At 34.0% G+C, this 20,780-nt stretch overlaps 1 protein-coding gene across 1 annotated transcript in view; it reads right to left on the reverse strand.

The window, feature by feature from the left end:
- The window catches only part of TRDN (triadin), a 169,463-nt gene that overhangs the window by 123,897 nt on the left and 24,786 nt on the right, over positions 1-20,780 (reverse strand). The window contains exons 5-10 of the mRNA XM_072332199.1: positions 15,027-15,077; positions 10,688-10,747; positions 8,047-8,106; positions 6,326-6,385; positions 4,719-4,778; positions 3,453-3,647 (exon numbers count right to left, since the gene is read on the reverse strand). Coding sequence (XP_072188300.1) covers positions 3,453-3,647; positions 4,719-4,778; positions 6,326-6,385; positions 8,047-8,106; positions 10,688-10,747; positions 15,027-15,077 — 486 coding nt within the window. The remainder of the gene's footprint in view (positions 1-3,452; positions 3,648-4,718; positions 4,779-6,325; positions 6,386-8,046; positions 8,107-10,687; positions 10,748-15,026; positions 15,078-20,780) is intronic.

Raw genomic sequence — 20,780 nt, forward strand, 5'->3', positions numbered from 1 at the left:
GGTTATGTAAGCTACATTGTCCATCTCCAGTTGCATTTCATTCCTATGCCTCTATAAAGCTACTCTTTCTCTTTGCCATCTTCAAAACAGTATTATACGGACTTTGAAATTCTTCAAATGTAAATAATAATAATAATAATAAAGAAAATATAAAATGATATTCTTAAGAATGTAACATTTTATTATTTGCTTTCTTATGGAGTTCACTAGAACATCAATATTAGTTAAACCAATTGTTTCTACTAGTCCATTAGAGCCCATGCAGCTGTTTCCTAATACTTGGACTTGCCAGAACATGCACAAGTTCATTAAAAGCTTTCTGATTTCGTATTTAGGAATTCAAGTTTATCATTTTGGTCAGCTCCAGTCTTGGATTTCATCCTTAAGGAATCTGAACATTTTGGCTGCAGTATCTATACTAAGCCAGTGTGCTAATTTTCTGTCATGGAGAGAGGGTGGGTGATGGAGGTAAGTAGAAGCAGAAACAAGTATGTACAACTCTATATTCTCAGTAAGCCTCTCTGAAGTCAGCTTACTGACTCAACATGCTTGGAAATAGGACCTCAGTGTGCTAGTCGATCAGCTTATGTCTGTATAAATAAATAAAATAGACCAAGGCTAATTGTTTAGTCCTGAGAGCAAATGGCAGGGCATAGCTCATGCCCGGAAACCTGAATTTTCCTTACCCCTGTTTTGCTAAAAGAGGCTATCTGTCTCTTTCCGTGTTGCCAATTTGGAAGAGCCTCTGGATTATTTCCAGGCATTGTATAAGAGACTGCTAAATGGCAATGGGACTAAACTGTCAGGAGACATAAGCTGTATGGGCTGTCACAGGACAGAGCACAAGCTTGTGCTGAATCTATTTAAGTTATGATACAGACATAGCCTGAGGGACTTAGCAGCTCACACCGTTTCCTTGATACTAAAATAATATGTTTTTTAATGATAGTAATACAAACAAGAATCAAAATAGACTTTTTTTTCTTTTCTTTTCTTTTTTTTTTTTTAAAGCATTATTTTTCTGAATAAACATAAAAAAAGAAGTGATAGTCTTGGTTACACCTAAAAAGAAAGATTGTGTATTAACCTTCTCATTGTAGTATCCTAAAAAAATGGGATTTGTAAAAAAGACTCAAGGCAGAATTCTAAACTGAATAATAAAAATAGTATTTCTACTGTATATGAAATAATAAGGTGCAGAGTAATATTCCACTTAAGTCCAATTCTGCCTACTGGCAAAAACTGAAACATTGGGAATTTTAAATGAGTACGATTCTCCAAACAGCACTTCATGGCTAAAAATTCATTTTAATTTAAACTCTCCTGCTCACGTGAGAATTTCACATGATATTTTTCACCTTGCAAGTCTATTGTGGTGATACAGATATTCACCTTATGATTGAAAGTTCATCTCAATGTTTGGAACTGAATTCTTATTAATAAAACTAGTCACAGGTATTCCTTTGTCACTTGACCTCATTGGATTTACCCTAGAAGATGTAATATCTTTTTAAATTTTAATTTTATTGAGGAAGGATATAAAAGTGGAAGCATCATAACAACTCCCTGTGTTTAATGCAATTCTTTTTACAGTGTTCCATGAAATGCTGGCAAAACTACTCCCTTGAACAAGGTAAAGGAAGGACTTCAGGATCAGGGAGCATTGGATAGAGCAATTTAAATTAAAAATTATGATAATCATGGGTCACAATGAGTCTGAAATATAGATCTGGATTTTCTGAGAGTATCTGGTTGATACTTCATCAGTTTGCAGTGAAAAGTACAGAAGAGAAATAGGCAGCATTCATTGAATGTATGTGACTCTATCCCCAGTGATAAGGACAGTTTAAGAGACTCTTTTTTGTCTATGCTCCAGCTTCTCATTTCCACTTCCACCTGCTGTGGCTCGGTGCACAGTCCCCGGGGTCACAATCTAAATCATACTTACAAAGTAATATGTTAATGTTTGATGTTAAGACTAATAATTTTCCCAATTTTTATCAGTTAAATGAGAAACAAAACAAAACAAAACAAAACAAAAAACCCCACACCCAAACTCCATCTATTGCTCTTTTGACTCCAATTCACTTTAAATATATTTTCTATCAAGGGAGTAAAGTGCCCCAACTGCATAACTGTTGCTTTTTGAGAGCTTTAACCTAATCAGTACAAAGTGAATTCCACTGTGTACCAAAATTTTGTCACAGCAAACAAAAACTGAAAGAGATCTGCACCTTCCAAGAGGAACTCAACAATTTGCTGAACATCCCTCTCCATCAGAACATTATGAATGATGCTGCTTTGATTTTACACCCCAAAGGCTTCAGTACTTCAGGTGAAAACATAAGTAACTAAAATACATTTCTTTGTATAAAAAGTACTCTCTCAGTATACTGTGCATGTCAGAAAGGGGCTATTGTCTCAAAAACTCTCTTTTCAGATTTCTAGAAAGATATAATTTCAACAACCCCTAAGGTGTCCAGAAGTTATGACTGTGGAATTCTTAGAGGATCTGTCTCTTTACATTCAGACATTCAGGCAGGGATAGATGTGTAGCAATAGCTGTTTTGATGCTCAGCCATAATAACTTGTTTATGTTTATCAGTTGAAATGATCAGATAGGCCTGCTGTGCAATGCAGAGCTAATACTATTCATGTTAGAATAATCCCGTGTCTGCTGTGGCCATTCTTACAGAAACCAGGTCTTTCTTCCCTCATTATAATAAGTTGTATCTAATTCACTAGAATAGTCAGAGGGATGTCAAGGGACAGAGCATTCATAGCAACTTGGGAGTGCAGCATTGAAAGAGGAACAGATAGCTAACAGCTACATATTGCGTTGTTGCATGTTGATTCCTTATTTTATACTATAATCTCTTCCTTTCATCAAGGAAATGGCATTTCTTTCCTTTTTAGGAGAAATTTGGAACCCAATCACATCAAATTACATCAGGCAGGCATCTAATTATGTCGTACAGTACATGGCAACGTTTCACATACTCTGATGCAATACAAATGACTACACATTCTTTCATTTGCAGCTACTTTCATAATTGTTGATGAGGACATAAGGAGATAGAAAAAATAAACAGAATTTCCAACAAATTTTTGAGCAGTTGGTATTTTCCAAAGTAAATTTACTTGCAATACACCACATAACATTCTACTGAGCAAATCCATGAGGACTTCAACCTACTGGAGACACTGGTCCTCAGTAAAGGAGGATTCAAACTGAAAATGAATCTTTAGCCATGAAAAAGCAGTCATTTGAAATAAACTTATTTTATTCTTAATAGTTTCCATCTAACAACCTGAGATTCAGCTGGAATTTGTTTTGCTCTTTTCTTTTTCATGGGTGGTTTGTGGTCCTTGCCAGTTCTAACTTCATTCTTTCTCCTGTTTTTCTACCACTTTTTTAAGATCTTCATCTGTTTCCTCCTCATATAGTTTACCTTTCTTTTCCGATTTAGTAAGAGTCTGAAGAGCTTTCTCCTCCTTTAATTTCGGTTTGGCTTTTATTAATCCAACTTCTGTAGTTTTAGTCTCTGTCTGCTTGATCTTCTCAGCCATCTTTGCTTCTGCTTTTCCATCCTTCACTTCCTTTTTAACTTTTGTTTCCACTTTGGTGCTCTTTACTTTCTTCTCCTCTGCAGATAATCAAGATAAAATTTCAGTGTCATTCTTTTCCCCCAAAATAAAAATATTTTATCTTGTGCTGTGTAGTTACTAATGAATATTTTTTCATCATCAACATATTGCTCAGATGTGATGAAAACTATAATTCCTGAAAGTCAGTCAGATTTAAACAGAAATACTACATGTGAGCATTTTTTGTTTTGTTTTGTTTTCAGCCCTGTAAATGTAAATAAAAATAGACTAATGACAATACACTAATTTTTGTGCCATAAATTAGGGAGACAAATGTTGGTCAGAAAGCACAGTACAGAAGGTACTACCAGGTTAAATCTGACTATCTTAGATACTAACTATGGAGTTCAGAGTGAAATTCTGCTATATGATCTAGGAATGATTGATTTAAAGTATGGTTATTTATAAGGCCTTTTTTTTCAATTAGATCAAGGAGTCTTCTATTTTTTACTGTTTCTTTGACCAGCTCTCCAGGTTTGCTCTGGTCTGAAGCAGGACTATGTGCCCTGCAATAGAGTAAGGGGGGTTTCCAAATACCTTACATTACTTAGTGTGGCCTTGTAGTATATAAAGATGGAGAGCAACACTTGAGTAGATAGTAATAGGTCAAAAGGGAATGGTTTTAAACTAAAAGAAGAGACTTAGGTTATATGTTAGAAAGAAACTGTTTACTCATAGAGTCATGTGGCACTGGCACAGTTGTCCGGAGAAGCTGTGGATGTGTCATTCCTGGAGATGCTTAAGGCCAGGTTGAATAGGGACCTGGGCAGACTGATCTAGTTGGTGGCAACCTTGCTCATCACAAGGGATTTGAAACTAGATGATATTTGAGATCCCTTTCAAAGCAATACTCCTTGATTCTTTGGATTTCAGTCATTGAAATTTCAACAGGTTTTAAAATGGATTATGCAGAGAACTAACCTCTGGTTGCTTTAAAGACATTTTAATTCATTCAAATTTTAGTGTAATGTAGATGGTTTTTCATATACATTTTATTTTCTACTCAAATGAAATAAAGATTATTAATTTTGGAGTAGATTCTGGTTAAAAAAATGTAAATAAATAAATACCTTTGGGAGGAGGTTTCTTTTCAGTTCTTTCATGCCTTTCAAGTTTGTGTTTCTGAATAACTAGAAATGAGTGCAGTTGTATATTAGGAAAATAAAACAAACAAACAAACAAACAAATGAGAAAACTATTGCTAAGATGCAAAAGTATTAATGAAAATTTCACATTTTTTTCATGAGTGGTGTTATATATATATTTTTGTAAAATTCTTCTTATTCTCAGGTTCATAAGTTTAAAAAGCTTCAGAATATCTGCTGAGAATCACCTAACCAGAAGACAATGCAATCACACAAAAATGAAGATATTAATGGGATGTTTATATTATATATATCCTAGATGACATAAACTTGCTCTGCACAAGCTCTGAGCAGATGCAGGATTGTTCTGCTTGTGCTCAAGCCAACAGTAATCTGTGTAACTACACTAATCTCACTATTCTTACAGAAAAAGGGGTTTCTTAGCTTGGACTTACTAGGAACACACCCACAAGGTTGATGCTAACTTCAGAGCTCAGTCTGAGTGAGTTTATGTCTGCACAAGGAAGTAAACATATTTAAACAGTGAATGTACCAGAAAGGCAGTCAAAACCTTATGAAATCTTTCCTTTTCTGTTTGCTATCCAGACAACTTGGTGGATACAAAATAGGCTTGACAGTTAATTACCCTTCTTCCAAACAATAACAACCACTATAACTGAATTCCAGCTCAGAATTGCTACATATATGTCCTATGACCAACATTTTCCTTAATTTTTCCTTTATTTTTATTTTTAGGTTAACTATTTCTTAGGTGATCTCTTTAAATATAATTCATATTACTGAAATTTTCTGGAATATTTAACAAGGATTGTTATTGGGCATGGAAAAAAAATAACCTGACAATGGAGGAAGGAGCTGCAAGTCTTTTCTAGAATATTTGTTCCCTGAAGTTGGTCTGGACTTGAGCATCCTCATTTCCTCATGATTGTTATTTTTCAGTCTTTTAAGTCTCTATGTCATTACATTATGCTTTTCTCTCTTCACTGCCACCTAAAGTTTTAACATTTGAATCTATATTCTCTAAACAGATAGAAATCAAACCTAATTATTTAATGTTTCTCATTATCATCAGATTAATTCAGATGATGTAAAAGGCTGATATCAAGATACATTGTTTTGTTTTGTTTTGTTTTGTGGTTTAACTGACTAAAATTAAGTGGAGACAAAGACTAGAACCGAACTTCATAATAGAAATATCTGGTTTCAAAACAAAACAAAACAAAACATATCAGATAATGAAGAATGTTTAAGAGTAAAAAAGTTCAAATACAAAGCAATAATAAATATTAGTCATGAAAAATGAGAGCATGGGGAAAGCTGATTGTATTTTTAAATCCCCCTTACTGATTACCTCTGTGCATCTAAACAAGAGGAATAAGCAAGAAATATACACTGTAGACATCACTTAGAGGTTGGTTAAGATCTGCTCAAGTAAAACTGAGAGCACCCACAGACTGTACTGTGGGGACTAAAACAGGTTTAAACTCTACATACTCATCTTTACATGTGCCCCAACTACATAAGTGATAAAAATAAAAAATTGTACAATATCCAATGACAATTAGTATTACCTTTTGAAGGTGCTTTTCTTTCATGCCTTTCTGACTTTTCAGATTTCTCCCTGTGAATCACTAGAAACAAGTAACAACAATAGTAACTGATATTAAAAAAGAGGTATGTTCACAGAATCACAGAATCACAGAATTTTTCAGGTTGGAAAAGACCTAGGAGATCATCCAGTCCAACCATTACCAATACTTCCCAGCTAAACCATATTCCTAAACACAACATCCAAACGTTTCTTGAACACTCCCAAATTGTTGCAAATGTATGAGGAAAAAAAAGGTTAAGAACCACCTAGGCACCATGGTTAGCCAGAAAGACTAAATCAGCTGCAGCTGTCCAGTGCTGGTATCAAAACACACGGTCAGAACTGTCAAAAATTCATGTAGAACCTTTGAGGTTTGTCATTGGCTCTGGGAAGAAGGGACTTTCAAGCATAACTGTAATCCAATGACAGAAAGTAACCAAGAAGAGTTATGTGTATTTTGTTTACTGTTTTTTTTTTTGTTTGTTTTGTTTTGTTTTGTTTTGTTTTTTAATGGTGTGCTTTGGTTGATTCTTACTTTTGAGCTTTCTTGTTTATTACTTTGTTGGGTACTTTTTCTGAAGGACTTTCTGAACTACACTTAATAACCAACAGTTTCTCTAGCCACGAATGATTGAACACTATAATTAATTACAAATCTAATTGCAATGGCATTATAACTAATACTCTTTGGGGTTTTTTGTTTGCTTTTAATTTTCACTTCACAAATTGAAATAAAGTACATTAAAGTGACAAGTTTTCTGGTTAAAATAGACCTGAGTTGCACAGTAGTCATTTAGTGGTGTATAGTTCAAAATATTTTCCAGTGTGGGCTCTGACTTTATAATTTTTTGTCAGATTATGTTTACACAGTAACCTATTCACAGGTGTCTAGAACTGATATCTGTACACCCTCTTGTTCAATGACGTACCCTATCAGGACCAGACATGTGAAAACATTCAGCTACTTGTTTGACTCTGGCATATGAGTTTATACTGAGAACACAGAAATGTATGCGTGAGCATTGTTATTTATTTTCCAGGCTGGTGACAATGTTTCAAATGAAAGGTAGAAGTGTTGAAGATAAAGAAGTCCTAGATATCAATTTACTGCAAGTAGATGATTAAAATATCAATTCTGGTCATTTCAATGATTATGAAATAGATCTAGTCAGTACTGTAATTAAAATTGTTTTTTATTTCTATTTTCTTGTTTGTGTCTTTATTTATTCCCCACATGGCTTTCTTCAGTACTTTTTACATTTTCTCTTTTCATGTTAGAAGTTTTACCTAGATTATCATATTGTCTTAGAAATCATATTTACTGAGAATTCTGGAAATACTCAGAGATTACTGAGAAATTATAGTAATCCAGGGAATAAAATATATTATTTCTCTCTCTCTAAAAAAAATCACCTCCACCAACAAAAGCAACCAACAATACACAAACACACAAAAAAGGAAAAACAAGACAAAGAAACTAACCTAAATAAAAAGCAAACAAAAAAAAAAAAAAAAAAAAACATGCATGAGGTACACAAAATTCTTGTCAGTACATAAGTTTTCAAACCCTTACAGAAATTCATGATTTCCACAAAAAGTTCTATCATATTTTTTCCAATTGCAAAGATACATATATGGAAGTGCAGTGGAAAATTATTCCTAGGTCACCCCAAAATATGAATCCTAATATTAAATCTATACCTGTATGCCTCTCCCTTTTTTCAGGTTTTTCTTCTTTTTCTGATCTGTCTTTGTGTGTCACTAGAAAAGAAAAAAAGTTTTCATGTAAGTAGTTGAATAAGAAATTAAGAATAAAAAATAATTATGCCAAGTTAAGTCATTTGAAATGAAATAACAAATTGTGTTATTACTGTGTTATCCTATGCATATCTGCACAGCATACACCATACACAGTTATTATTAGCCAACAGTAGCTAATAAGTTACTGCTTTCAAATCATAGTATGAACATCTTTTGCAATTGTCTGTCTGTTCCTGAAGGCAGTTTTTCAGAAAACTGTCAAGGACAAAGACAGAGCTCATAGTAAATGCTGCTGCCTGCACTAGAAGCTGGACATCATATGGACCGCTCCATTTTCTGTCAGGCAGACTCTCATAAAACTCTGGAATCAGTCTTGGAGCATTAGTGTGTCACATGCACAAATGGCACTTCTGTCACATGCCAGCTGGCTTGGGATGGATAACTAGCAATGGATATGAATAGCTAGCAATAGATACAGATAACTAGTAACACTAGCTGAGATCACCTGCTGACAAATGATGATCCCAAAGCCATAATTAGCTGCCCAGTATGTGCAAAGACAAAACTAACATTTTGACAGTGGAAACTTCATTGTGATATTCAGTCATTCGTATAATATTTCCCACTCACCTTTCTTAGAATTTCAAACAGCAATTTTCAAGACAATGGAAAATAAGTGTGAGGTTTTAAGAGCACTTCAGAAAAATCAGCCATGAAACTGCAGGCTGACTTTAATTATATCTCCTGTGGCTCCTTTGCCAAACATGAGCAAATAAGGAAGATCTTTAACAGTAGCTTGAATTTCATGTCTGACTGAAAGCAAAAGAAGAGCAGGGAACACTCAGCCTCTTGATTTTTTAGCAGTACAGCAGTGGAATACCTCAGAGTAAGTTCCTGACATAGCCGACTGAGTCATTTTTAAGGGCAGTTATTTATTCTCTGTGTCATTAGATAACATTTCTAAACTAAACTAAGGAGAAGTTGATTAGAAATTAGACTAGGATGCTACTTACTCTCTTGATATGCTAAACTTGAAAAGAGAATTTATGAAAAATAGAAAATTTAGAAATTTTAAACTACAGGAATTCAGTGAAAATGTTGGTTTTATCCAGGCATTCTGCAATCAAATGAGCCTTAGAAAGACACATATCTACAGTCATAATTTAAAAACAAAATGTACCATCTTAACCAATCTTCCTTAGTATAGTGAATACAGAATATCTCTATCCACAGTAGAATTAATCAGAATCATAGAATCACTCAGGTTGGAAAAGACCTTCAAGATCATTAATTCCAGCCACAACCTAACCATACTACCCTAACTCTAACAACCCTCTGCTAAATCATGTCTCTGAACACCACATCCAAATGGTTTTTAAACACATTCAGGGATTATTGGAGTAATTGTAGCAGTAGTTCTATAGGCAAAACTAAAGAATCACAAAAACTGACAGAAGGTTTAAAATCCTCATTCTTCTTCATTTGCTCAGGTTCTCCATTTTTCCCTGTCCTTAGAAACATTCAAATACATAAAATTTTCTCATTCAAAGTAAATACAAGAATTTATTGTTTTCTACAAAAAGAAAATATAAATAAATAGAAGTCTTAATGACACATTCACATTGTCATATGAGATGTGACAGTCTTTGATCTGTCATTCTGACAAATCTCAGAAAAATATTCTCTTGTTACAACTATTCCATTTTGTAGTAATAAACATTCACTCTAATAGACACCTGAAGTTATGTGCCTGCCACTAAAATCTAGTCAGGCTTTCTGACTCTTGATATTTTTAATTATTTATATAAAATGGAAAAATCTCCAATTGGAGACAACTAGAAAGATCTAGTCAAGCACAAATTTCAGAAAGTACATATTCATTTTGTTTGTGAGAGTTGTCTTCTTGTTCCGAAATAAATTAGCAGTGACTAGATCTTATTAGTATTTCCTTATTTTGGATGAATCTTTATGGCCATGCATCTATTTATTCTTCTAAAATGGGTTTCTTCATCCAGTCTGATATTTAATTAATCAAAATTTTATGTAAAAGTCATGTTCTCAGAAGGGTTATAGTGTTTTAACAAATAGGCTGGTTTCAGCAAAATAGTGGCATTCACTAACAACAAGTCAACACATTCTCTCTAATGATCTCCCTTTATTATCTCCAAAACGAGTCTGGGGAAAAAAAAAAAAACAAAAAACTATTAAAGGCAATCCTCATGTCCTAGATGCTGTGATTTAGCCATTACATTTTACTCAGAATTATTTCTTAAAGAAAAATATTTTTCTTGAATTTATTCAATAAGAATAAAATACACCTATTTATGCTTTGGACATCTTTTACATAAGTAAATAATACAGTAAAAACTTACTTATTAATTCATGAATATAATTTTAGCTTTTCTGCATAGTGCTGAATCCAAAGTGCCTTTAAAATCCTCATTCCCTTTCCACTGGGTTTTCTCAGAACCTTCTCCACTCTTAAACATAATTGGGATTTGCAGAAGTGTCTAAGAGTCAACAAATCTGGCAGTTTTGAGACTTTGATAAAAAGCAAAAAGATCAAGTGTTAAATACATACCTTTCAGATGTTCCTTCCTTTCATTTCTTTCTTGTTTTTGAGGCTTTTCTCTGTGAATTACTAGAAATATAAAAACAGCAAGTTAACTTGTAAATCTGTAGTCTCCAGGTATTTTCTATGCACTTTATTCTACAAAAGTAATCAAAGAAAAAATTTGTAAAAGCAAAAAATGAATTTTATCTCTGAGTAACAGACACTGGATCTTGTATAGAGCTTCTCAGTGTCAATATTTAATTCGAGCAGAAGAAATATTTTTTCTTCAAGTAAACCTTCAGATTTTGGATCATGATTTAGCAATAAATGCAATTATTCAGCAACTCTAATATATAGGATTTGGTCTAGTTCCATTACACAAGCACAGTGGCTCTAAGTCTTCTGATGGAGGAAATTATTTTCAGTTCTTGACAGCACTACTTTCTCTTATTAATAAATGTCTAGCATATTGCTTTCCATTCTCTCTTTTTTTTTTTTTCTTTATTTTTAGATGTTACTTCAGCCACAAGATGGATTAATATGAATATGTCTCTTTTAATAAAACAAGTAATTTCAGGAGGAACAGCTGTTGAAAGCAATAAGGTACATGTCCAGGTGGAAGCAGGCAAACTTGGATCCTTATGGACTCTGTTGCCCACTTAACTTGTTTAGACCGTAAACATGGACATGGTTTTAATCCACATCCTAATAATTCAGATAAAAATATTCCTTCTCAAACTCCCCTTCTGAAAGACCAGAACTTTTGCCAGTTTCAGTGGAGAATTATTTTCTTCGCAACACTCAAGATTTTGTACTCAAGGAAACCATAGAAAACATAACCCTGGTTAGAAGACAGCTGCGAGTTTTATACACACAGTAGTATTTTTGCATACACTAATTTCACCATTTTGGCAGCAAATGTAATTTAATAGAGGTGCAAGCATATTTTTTCTTGGTTAAATATTTCCTCATTAAAATATAGGTTCATGTCTTTAGGAAAAATCATTCCAAATTCCATTAATTTCATTATGTCTTTGCATGTGTTTGCATTATCGAAATACATTTCCTGTCATAATAGGTAAATAATTGCTGATAACAATTAGCAATGCAGTAGAAACAAACTACAAGGAAATTTTTAAAAGCCTTTAAGGAATGTGGACAGCTAATTTACACTAAAAACCAGGCTGCAAAAGAACACAGCAATAATAGGTGCTGCAGCATGAAGGACAGGCTGGCTCATTCCATTACTTCAGAACATCTAATAGCATATATAAGAAAAACACTGCTTTTTCCTTATATCCAGAAAGTCTTAGGCTGTGAATTTTTTGCAGAAACTGTAGCATGCTGTTACATCTTACATCCATATTAGCAAGTGAAAACAATGTGCAAAATACTTCAAGCCATCATGTTGTCAATTTTTGATGGGACACGTAAACAATTTTGAAATAGCTCTGTGATGGTCAATGGTATTTGGTAGTAAAACATGAGCTTTTGCTCCCCCCCCCCCCCCCCCCCCCCAAATGCTTTTATGTTCAGCTTTACATATAGTCCTGGAATGTCTATCATAAACAGTACTTCATTGTCTGTAAGTTTTTTCCAGATTTAGCTACCTGGATATCTTTTTTGTAAATGACTTAACATATACCATTGCTCAAGCCCACAGAGATTAGGTGGAAGAATTATGTTAGGATTAGGAAGGAAGGAAGGAAGGAAGGAAGGAAGGAAGGAAGGAAGGAAGGAAGGAAGGAAGGAAGGAAGGAAGGAAGGAAGGAAGGAAGGAAGGAAGGAAGGAAGGAAGGAAGGAAGGAAGGAAGAAGAAGAAGAAAGAAAGAAAGAAAGAAAGAAAGAGAGAAAGAAAGAGAGAGAGGAAAGAAAGAAAGAAAGAAAGAAAGAAAGAAAGAAAGAAAGAAAGAAAGAAAGAAAGAAAGAAAGAAAGAAAGAAAGAAAGAAAGAAAGAAAGAAAGAAAGAAAGAAAGAAAGAAAGAAAGAAAGAAAGAAAGAAAGAAAGAAAGAAAGAAAGAAAGAAAGAAAGAAAGAGAAGGAAAAAGCATAAGCACAAAACAGGCTGGTATTAGCACTGAAAAAAATATAATACCCCAACATAGTGCTCACTAACCTAGATTTTGGAAATTGCTGACACATTTTTACATGAATTTGAATGAAAATTCAGCCCGAGGCAAAAAGCCAAGCAAGAAAAAAATTTATCCTCAATGACTGAAGCATGGTAAATTTATAAATAAACTAAGTGCTTATGATGGAAAATTTTAAGGCAATTTAAAAATGTATTCTGAGTTTAACCATACAGGAATATTGCAATTTATTTCACATAAAATTAAAAACAAGGAATACAATATATATGTGGTTTTTCCAAATTTATATCACCTATCTTATATTTGATTTAGCACCAAATGTAAGACAAAGTGAAGGGAAATTAGATTTCTTTTCTTAATTAGAGTGTCTGAGACAGAGGATTGGATAACATCTATAACCTCAGAAAAAATAAGTGCTAAAACAAGACATGAAGTAGAACTGATTCCACACTTAAGCTAAGTAAAAATAGAATCCAGTTGAGTAAGTCTTTGTCCACTGCTTAGTATAAGGGTAAGCAGTGAGTTTAATGAGCACAAAGTGGAGATTACTTGTTCCAGCTAACGAAGTGCTTGTCCACAGAACAGCACTCACAAAAGTTAAGATAAATGGAGTAATACAATGAAGTTATAATGCATTAGTCAGAGAGCATTAAATCTCTGTGTAGATGCATACATCCAGAAGCCAAGTAACCTTAGATTAGGTTCTAACATTTTCCTCTTGAAGAAATCTTCAATTTAAATTTAGGTTTAAATGCAACAGTCAGAGGGTGTTACCACCATCTGATCTGAGGTTCAGCTTTGCCAGGTAATGGTACTGGTTAAATGACCTTCAGTGTGAGCTTTACCCCAGGCTGCCCTCAACCTATATCTAGAGAGAGGCATCCTTACCCATAGCAGGGGGATTGGAACTAGACAATCTTAAAGGTCCCTTCCAACCCAAGCCATTGTATGATTTTGTGAAATGTAAAAATAATATTTGCAAGACCAGACTGGAGAGTGCTTTGAGCAGCCTTGTCTAGTGAAGTGTTTCCATGCCCACTGCAGGGAGGTTGGAATTAGATGGTATTGAAGGGTGCTTTCAACCCAAAACATTCTGTGATTCTATGAAATATTAGAAACAAAAGTAAAGTAATAATGCAAAAAATTGTCCCGTGCCTCAGTAAGACATATAATTGAAACAGTGTTATAAGATTGCAAAAAGCAACTTAACTGATGACAATCCAGTGTCTCTCTTTCTGGAATCTGATAACATTTTTGTGGTCATCTTTGCCACAGTAACATTCCTCTGTGTAAAGCAAAGCATTTCTGTACACAGGAGGAAGTTTTGGTCAATGCTGCAGTTCCATCTGTATTTTCAGAATGCAGATTTTGAAAAGTCCCTAACTAGGATCCTTTGCTGATGGATCTGAGTTAGTTATTACTCAAATAACAAAAAATTCATTTCTGTACTACATGATTTATTAAGTACTTGGGAAGAGATTCTAGGCACTTTACATGACCCTGATTAGTACAGAGATGGAAAGTTACCATTAGAGTTGTAAAATACTGCAAAAACCTAAAAAGAAAATATATGTATGTATAAAGGATATAATAATATAAGGGCGAGTGTATGTATATACACATTGCTTTTAATAAGACTCCCATTGCTTCCTCCTGCCATTACGAAGCACAGCATTGGTAGATGAGAGAGATGTTCATCAAATTTTATTTGGACTAAACTTTCCAGAGGAGGTTTCAATTTGTCTGCACATCCCAGGAAAGATATTTGCTTACCTGACCTCTGAAAACCAGTTCAAACCAGCTCCTCTGTGGATTTTTGGAAAGTGCCAGTTAGAGGACATAAAACAATCTAAAAAACTAGATTCCTATAATGGAGGGTTTTCTTATCTCTCATACACACCTTGCTCACTCTTAACTATGCCTAACTTGGGTGGCACCCACTGGTCTATAAATGTGCTTTCTTTCTTGCCGAACACACAATGTATTTTGCACCAAAGGAAGTTTGCCTGCATGCTACGTTCTTGCACCTTTGCTATAAAAAGACTCCTGGATAAGTCTGGACAAGATAATTTTATTATGAATTTGAGTTTGCAAAATAACCCCACATGTTTAAAATGACAATATTTGTTAATGCCAAGGCACAAACAAAGTTTTCATTATTTATAGTCTGCACCAAATTATGTCTGAACTATTTTAGAATATAATAATGGTAACACATGCAGCTGGCAAATACAGCAATTACACATATGTAGGTAAATAGATAAACAAAGAATTACCTTTCTGTGTTGTTCGTTTTTCATATCTCTCTGTTTTCTCTTTATGAATTTCTGAAAACAATGCAGAATTTAATCATGAATTAATTTAATCATGAAGTAATTCTAACAGAAGAGTATATCAGATGAATTATTTTTATAAAAATAGCTAAGTGGTCAAATATTATAGCATGGTCATGACTTTATCATCTGCATATTCTTAATTATATACAATAAAATTCATTTATCATCATATATATCATTTTTCATTTATATATGCCTGTATACGCCTATATATATATATATATACACGCACATACAAAATATGTAGAAAAACTCAAAAAAGTAAATTACTTCAATAATAATTCTAATTTAAATTGAGCAGTAGTAGTGCTTTTGATGTCAAGAACAAGTTATGCTCATCAGCAACAGCTGCTCAATAACATATGTTGGTTATGAATTTTCTCTATATATCTCTAGTTCTTTGCCAGGTTTAGTATTTTGTATTTTACAAATTAACTTTCAAAGGTAAAGTTAATTCAAAGGTAATGTTTTCACTACATATTCTAGATTTTTAAAGCTCAGATTCTCAGTCAGTAACTTCAACTCACAATCAAAGATAGACTCAATGCTGTACACGAATTACAAACAGGTATAAAAGTTGCTGCTTTAGGAATCAGAGTTTTTGAGAATGACTCATTTTAATCATGCTGTAGACTAAAGCCCATTTCATAAATCCCTTAGCTAAGAACTGCCTTGTTAGAAGAGAAAGTGGTACAGTATTTATCAGTCCTTGCTACACCACCCCTTGTAAATAAAATTTCTCACCTATGACTATGATGTTTTTATTACTGATACACACCTTTAAAGTTATTTTTTTTTCTACAGTCCTTTTTGTGCCAAAAGCACAATAATATAGAAAATGAAAAATGTGGAATGTAGGAAAAACAAAACAGAATTTAATCAAGCTTTCATAATGCTGCTTGCTTGCAGTGGTACAAATGTAATGGCCATTTATTACAGGTGCCAAATAAATTCTTAACATTTAACAGAGCATCTGGTTTATGGTAGTATACATATTTTCCTTCAGTGGAAAACTGGTATAAAATACTGGATCAAGCAGATCTTTGACAAAATCACACACAAATCTCACCATAGTCCATTACTTCCTTTTTCTAAGGGTGAGATTTGAACTTTAGATTCTAAATAACACATGTTCTGGCCCTCAAAGTAAAAGAACAGATTAAAAAAATGTGCTTATTATATCTCAGTTCTAAGGAGCTACTCTAATGTGTGTTAAAGAGAGTAGAAATGTTCTATTTATCCCACTAGTTATTAGCTCCAGTTGTAAATAGCAGGCATTGCCAAGGATATACAGTAGCAAAAGGTATTTTCAACATTGATTTGTGCATTATAAATAAATATAGAATGTTTTTATTGGATGCACCATCCAGTGGTCATCTAAAACGAAGACTTTGATCTGTTCACAAGAAACATAACTATGCTACAACATCAGGCTATGTAGCCTTCAGAAAGGATATTAATTCATGGAGATAAAGGATCACAAAGGATAAAATATGTATTACTGATAGCTGCCTATGTATGACAGAATAACTAAGCTAATTGTGTGATGTCAATGAGCCAAAAGGACTTTTGTTCTCTTTTTGTCTTGTACTTTGCAGCTTGGGTATGTATTTCATTTTTTGTTCTACAAACCTCAAATGCAGTGATTAGGAAAAAACTGTGTCTATTGATATTGATATTGATTTACTGTATTTCATCTGAGCTTGGATTATTTGTCTTCATGCAACTATATGAGGATAATTTTTCCATCTACTGAGAGAATCGTATTGCTGGATTTTCAAACATTTCCTTCTTGTGCTGCTTAAAAGGATACTTAGACTACTTTCTGTAACATAATCATAGAGATAGTGCAAGACAAAGATTATTTGCAGCTACAGGATTCCTTCCTGCTTCTGAGCATATCTGAGAAATTCTCTATGCTGTTGCTCCAGGCTGCCTTCCTTACAATGCATTTAAGAAAGTTCAATTACTTCCTTTGCACAACATTATATATAGGAGTCATATCTCAGCCAGCTCAAAGGTCATTCTACATAAAGATATGATTGTGGCCTACAGACTGACAAATCACATTCTACAGGGACAAATATAAGAATCATAAAATCCTTAGAATTGAAAGTGACCTCTGAAGGCCATCAAGTCCAGTTCCTCTGTAATGTACAGGGACATCCAAGATGAGCAGTGCAGTCGATACACTGGAGGGAAGCGAAGCTTCCCAGAGGGACCTGGACAGGCTGGAGAAGTATACCAATGAGAACATAATGAGGTTCAACTAGTCCAAGGGCAGAGTGCTGTACCTGGGCTGGGGTAATCCCAGATACTTGTCCAAACTGGGGAAAATTCTCCTTGAGAGCAGCCTGTGGAAATGGACTTGGGCATCATGGTAGACAAGAAGCTGGACATGAACAGCAGCACAGAAGGCCAACTATGTTCTGGGCTGCATTAAAAGAGGAGTGGACAGCTGGGCTTGACCCTTGGAAGGGTTTATTCACAATTTCTCTCAGCAACCTGTTCCTGTCTCACCATCCTTGCTGTAAAAAAGAATAAATATGTCTTCTTTATCTCCAATCTAAGCCTACTCTCTTTCAGTTCAAAAGCATTTACCATTGACCTGTCCTTACTTGACTCAAGATGGCTGAGCTCTACAGAGTCAATGTACTCAGCTCTACCTTCAACATATTTCTCAAAAAAAACCACAACGTATTTAAAAAAAAAAAAAAAAAAAAGTTTCTTTTTTTTTGTTTTGTTTTTTTGCCAAGTTCTTTTTCTTACTTTTGTCTGCAAAACATATATGGAACAATGATTGTAGCGGTGGCCATCTAAATTAGCTTCATATTTTGTCAGTAATTAATTTTATTGACACAAGCACTGCTGTAATGCACATGAAGTGATACTTGCTAGACAGCAACAGTGAGAGTTTCACCTAACTTTCTCCTACAGCTAAGATTCCATATATTGTACAAAACTCTACAGAAATTTTGTGAAGTGAAATATATCTTCATAGTACATAAGTTTGTATATGTATTTTTATATATTGCAAAATATGCCATCATTAAGATCTCTTCACAAACTTCTGATTATACTCAAAACTATCATAAAGTACTGTAGCCTGGAAGACATCAGTTCTAATGCATTATAACATAAATTTTCCCAGCACAAGTAAATCAAGTTTCAATATGTGCTGATCTTGATTGATCTACAAGACAGAAAGTAGAGAGTGTTAGCTAACTCCAAAAGATTTAAAATAAATAAACACATTAGATTATTCTACTGATGTTTTTCTCCAAACAGAGTTTTGATACTGCCTCATCCTTTATGACAAAGAGCTTTAATTTTCTAGTAATCACATCATATCTTATTGCTGAGTTGACAAAGTGGCTATAATATCATAGAAGACTTACATGGCCAGTTTAAAGTACATAATTCATCTCTATCAATGTGACACATTGTTAATAAATCCTAAATACTATGAATTCATGTTTAGAAAAATGACAGAATGAAGTAGCAGCAAGGATAATCTTCATCACCACGGCAACCATCCTGATTCTTCGTGAGATGACAGCGTAGTTTATTACATTATTGCAAAGGAGTATGTATTTTAAAGCTGTATTTTATTGTTTCCTTTCTATTTATCAGGCAGGTGTGAAAATTGTCTCTCCCTTTTTTTATTTCTTGCATTTTGAATGGATAAGTACTTTATTTTCTTAAATATGGGTATTGACCGATGCTAGTTTCTCTAGATGTTGAGTTTGTGTGCATTTACAGAACATGCATGTTTTTTTGTTTGTTTGTTTTGATTTTTTTTTTTTCTGTTTTAAATAACTTCTAGTAGAAGGGAAGCTAGTAGAGTTCTTACTGACCATTTAAAGATGCTTAAAGGAGACAGAGACAGCTATACTTTTAGAAGGCCAGTATATCTATATGCTACTGATACAGAACAGGCTCTCAAAGACTGCTGTATCGAATGAAGCTTTACTGAAAATCCCCGCTGAAAATGCAGTTTTGACATAATCTTCCCCCACCCTTCACCAAGCTAATTTCTACTATCAGTAGTTTGCAATGTCTAACAACAACCTGGCACTGGCCATGCACTGTTAAGCCCCAGATACGAGAAAATCTGCATTGGAAAAAGAGAAAAAAAATGCAGTCCTCTGACACAGCATGGGCTCAGTAATCTGTGAATTTACTAAAGCATGACTGTAGAAGCACCACCCCTGCATTGCAAGGCTTAGCACAGAGATTCTTATGGTTCCATCAACACAGTTCCATTCTTCATTGGCTTTTGTCTACTCTCTTGTTGCTGACTATATTTTGCTGGTTACTTTGTGAGTTTGGTTTCGATTTTTGTTGTTGTTTTCTTTTGTTTATTTTAAGGTATATGTCACCTGTAATATAGAAAATGAGTGGGAAGAGCTGTCCAGTAGCAGTCTTAGCAAGATCAGTTTGCTTTTCACTGCTTTTCTGGTTAATGGGGGCTGAGGCTCATAGGTGCTGCCATAATACAATACCATAAGAATTGCCTAAAATAAAAGAATAAAAGTATAAAATAAAATAATAATGCTATATATTATTCAATGTTAAAAAGAGAAAATAACAAAAGTTGAAGTGTCAATGGCAAAAGAGCCAAAGTGTGGAAGAAATGAATTATTGTTCCCATCTGAAAACACAAGACAAATTCACTCAACGTAACTTGGATAGTCAGCAAAAGCACTGAAAATTTAACTCTGATGCTTGACATTTAATATTATCTCCTGATGTTTAAGCAATCCTTTTTATTCTTAAATATCATAGTAAGCACGGAAATTATGTTCAGCATGTCTACTCTTTAAGAGTATAGTTGAATTGATGGAATTTGTTTTGAAATGGTGATACTTTTTCTTTCCTAAGGAAATTTTACCAGTTGGTTTTCTTTTTTATATTCACTTTCAGGAAACACAGCAAAATGCACCTTAAGTGCTTTGACTGTCATAAATATTGAAGTGTGAAAAGGAGAACAAGTCCTACTCACGGTTCTGATGTACCAGAGGTTAATAATTTGCTTTTGAGAAGCCAAAACCCTTACATCTATTGCCAGCAATTTAATGGGACTATATCCTTTCTAGTTTATCATGACTAATTAGTAGCAGGCAGCTGATTATCCTGAAGAGATGATGGAAACAGATACTGAGGGCAAGGCAAGAGTGAGTGGTGTTAAGAGCTTTAGAAGATGAGAGGAATGTCATTTCTAATATGTTTCTTGATGCTGTCTGTATGAAGAATTATAGTCAACTCTCCTGCTGCTGGTATCCTCAGGAGAAATTTGCAATTGTGCAGCTGATGTCTATTTTTAATCTAGATAGTACCAGCTGGTGAGGGTGACAGTTATCCTTATGGGACTAGGAGGAGAATAAATGAATTTGTGTTTTTGAGCAACTTCTAGCTAACTACTAATACATCACATAGCTGTAGACTAGAGGGAAAAAGAAATGCAACAGGCATAACTGGGAAAAACATAAAGAAATAATAGCAAATATTTAGTTGGGGAATTAAATTGGTGTGTTGTACATATATCTAGGAACCAAAACCAGTGTAATGTTACGGGAGGATTTAAGTACTAACATTCACTGTTGAGAAGTCTGAGTGATGCATAGAACTGATTTTGGTACTTCCCTAAAACTTCCTGGTAGTGTAGTCTTATTCATGGTGTTTCCTTAGATC

This window comes from Excalfactoria chinensis, chromosome 3 (assembly GCF_039878825.1).
Source record: "Excalfactoria chinensis isolate bCotChi1 chromosome 3, bCotChi1.hap2, whole genome shotgun sequence".
NCBI lineage: Eukaryota > Metazoa > Chordata > Aves > Galliformes > Phasianidae > Excalfactoria > Excalfactoria chinensis.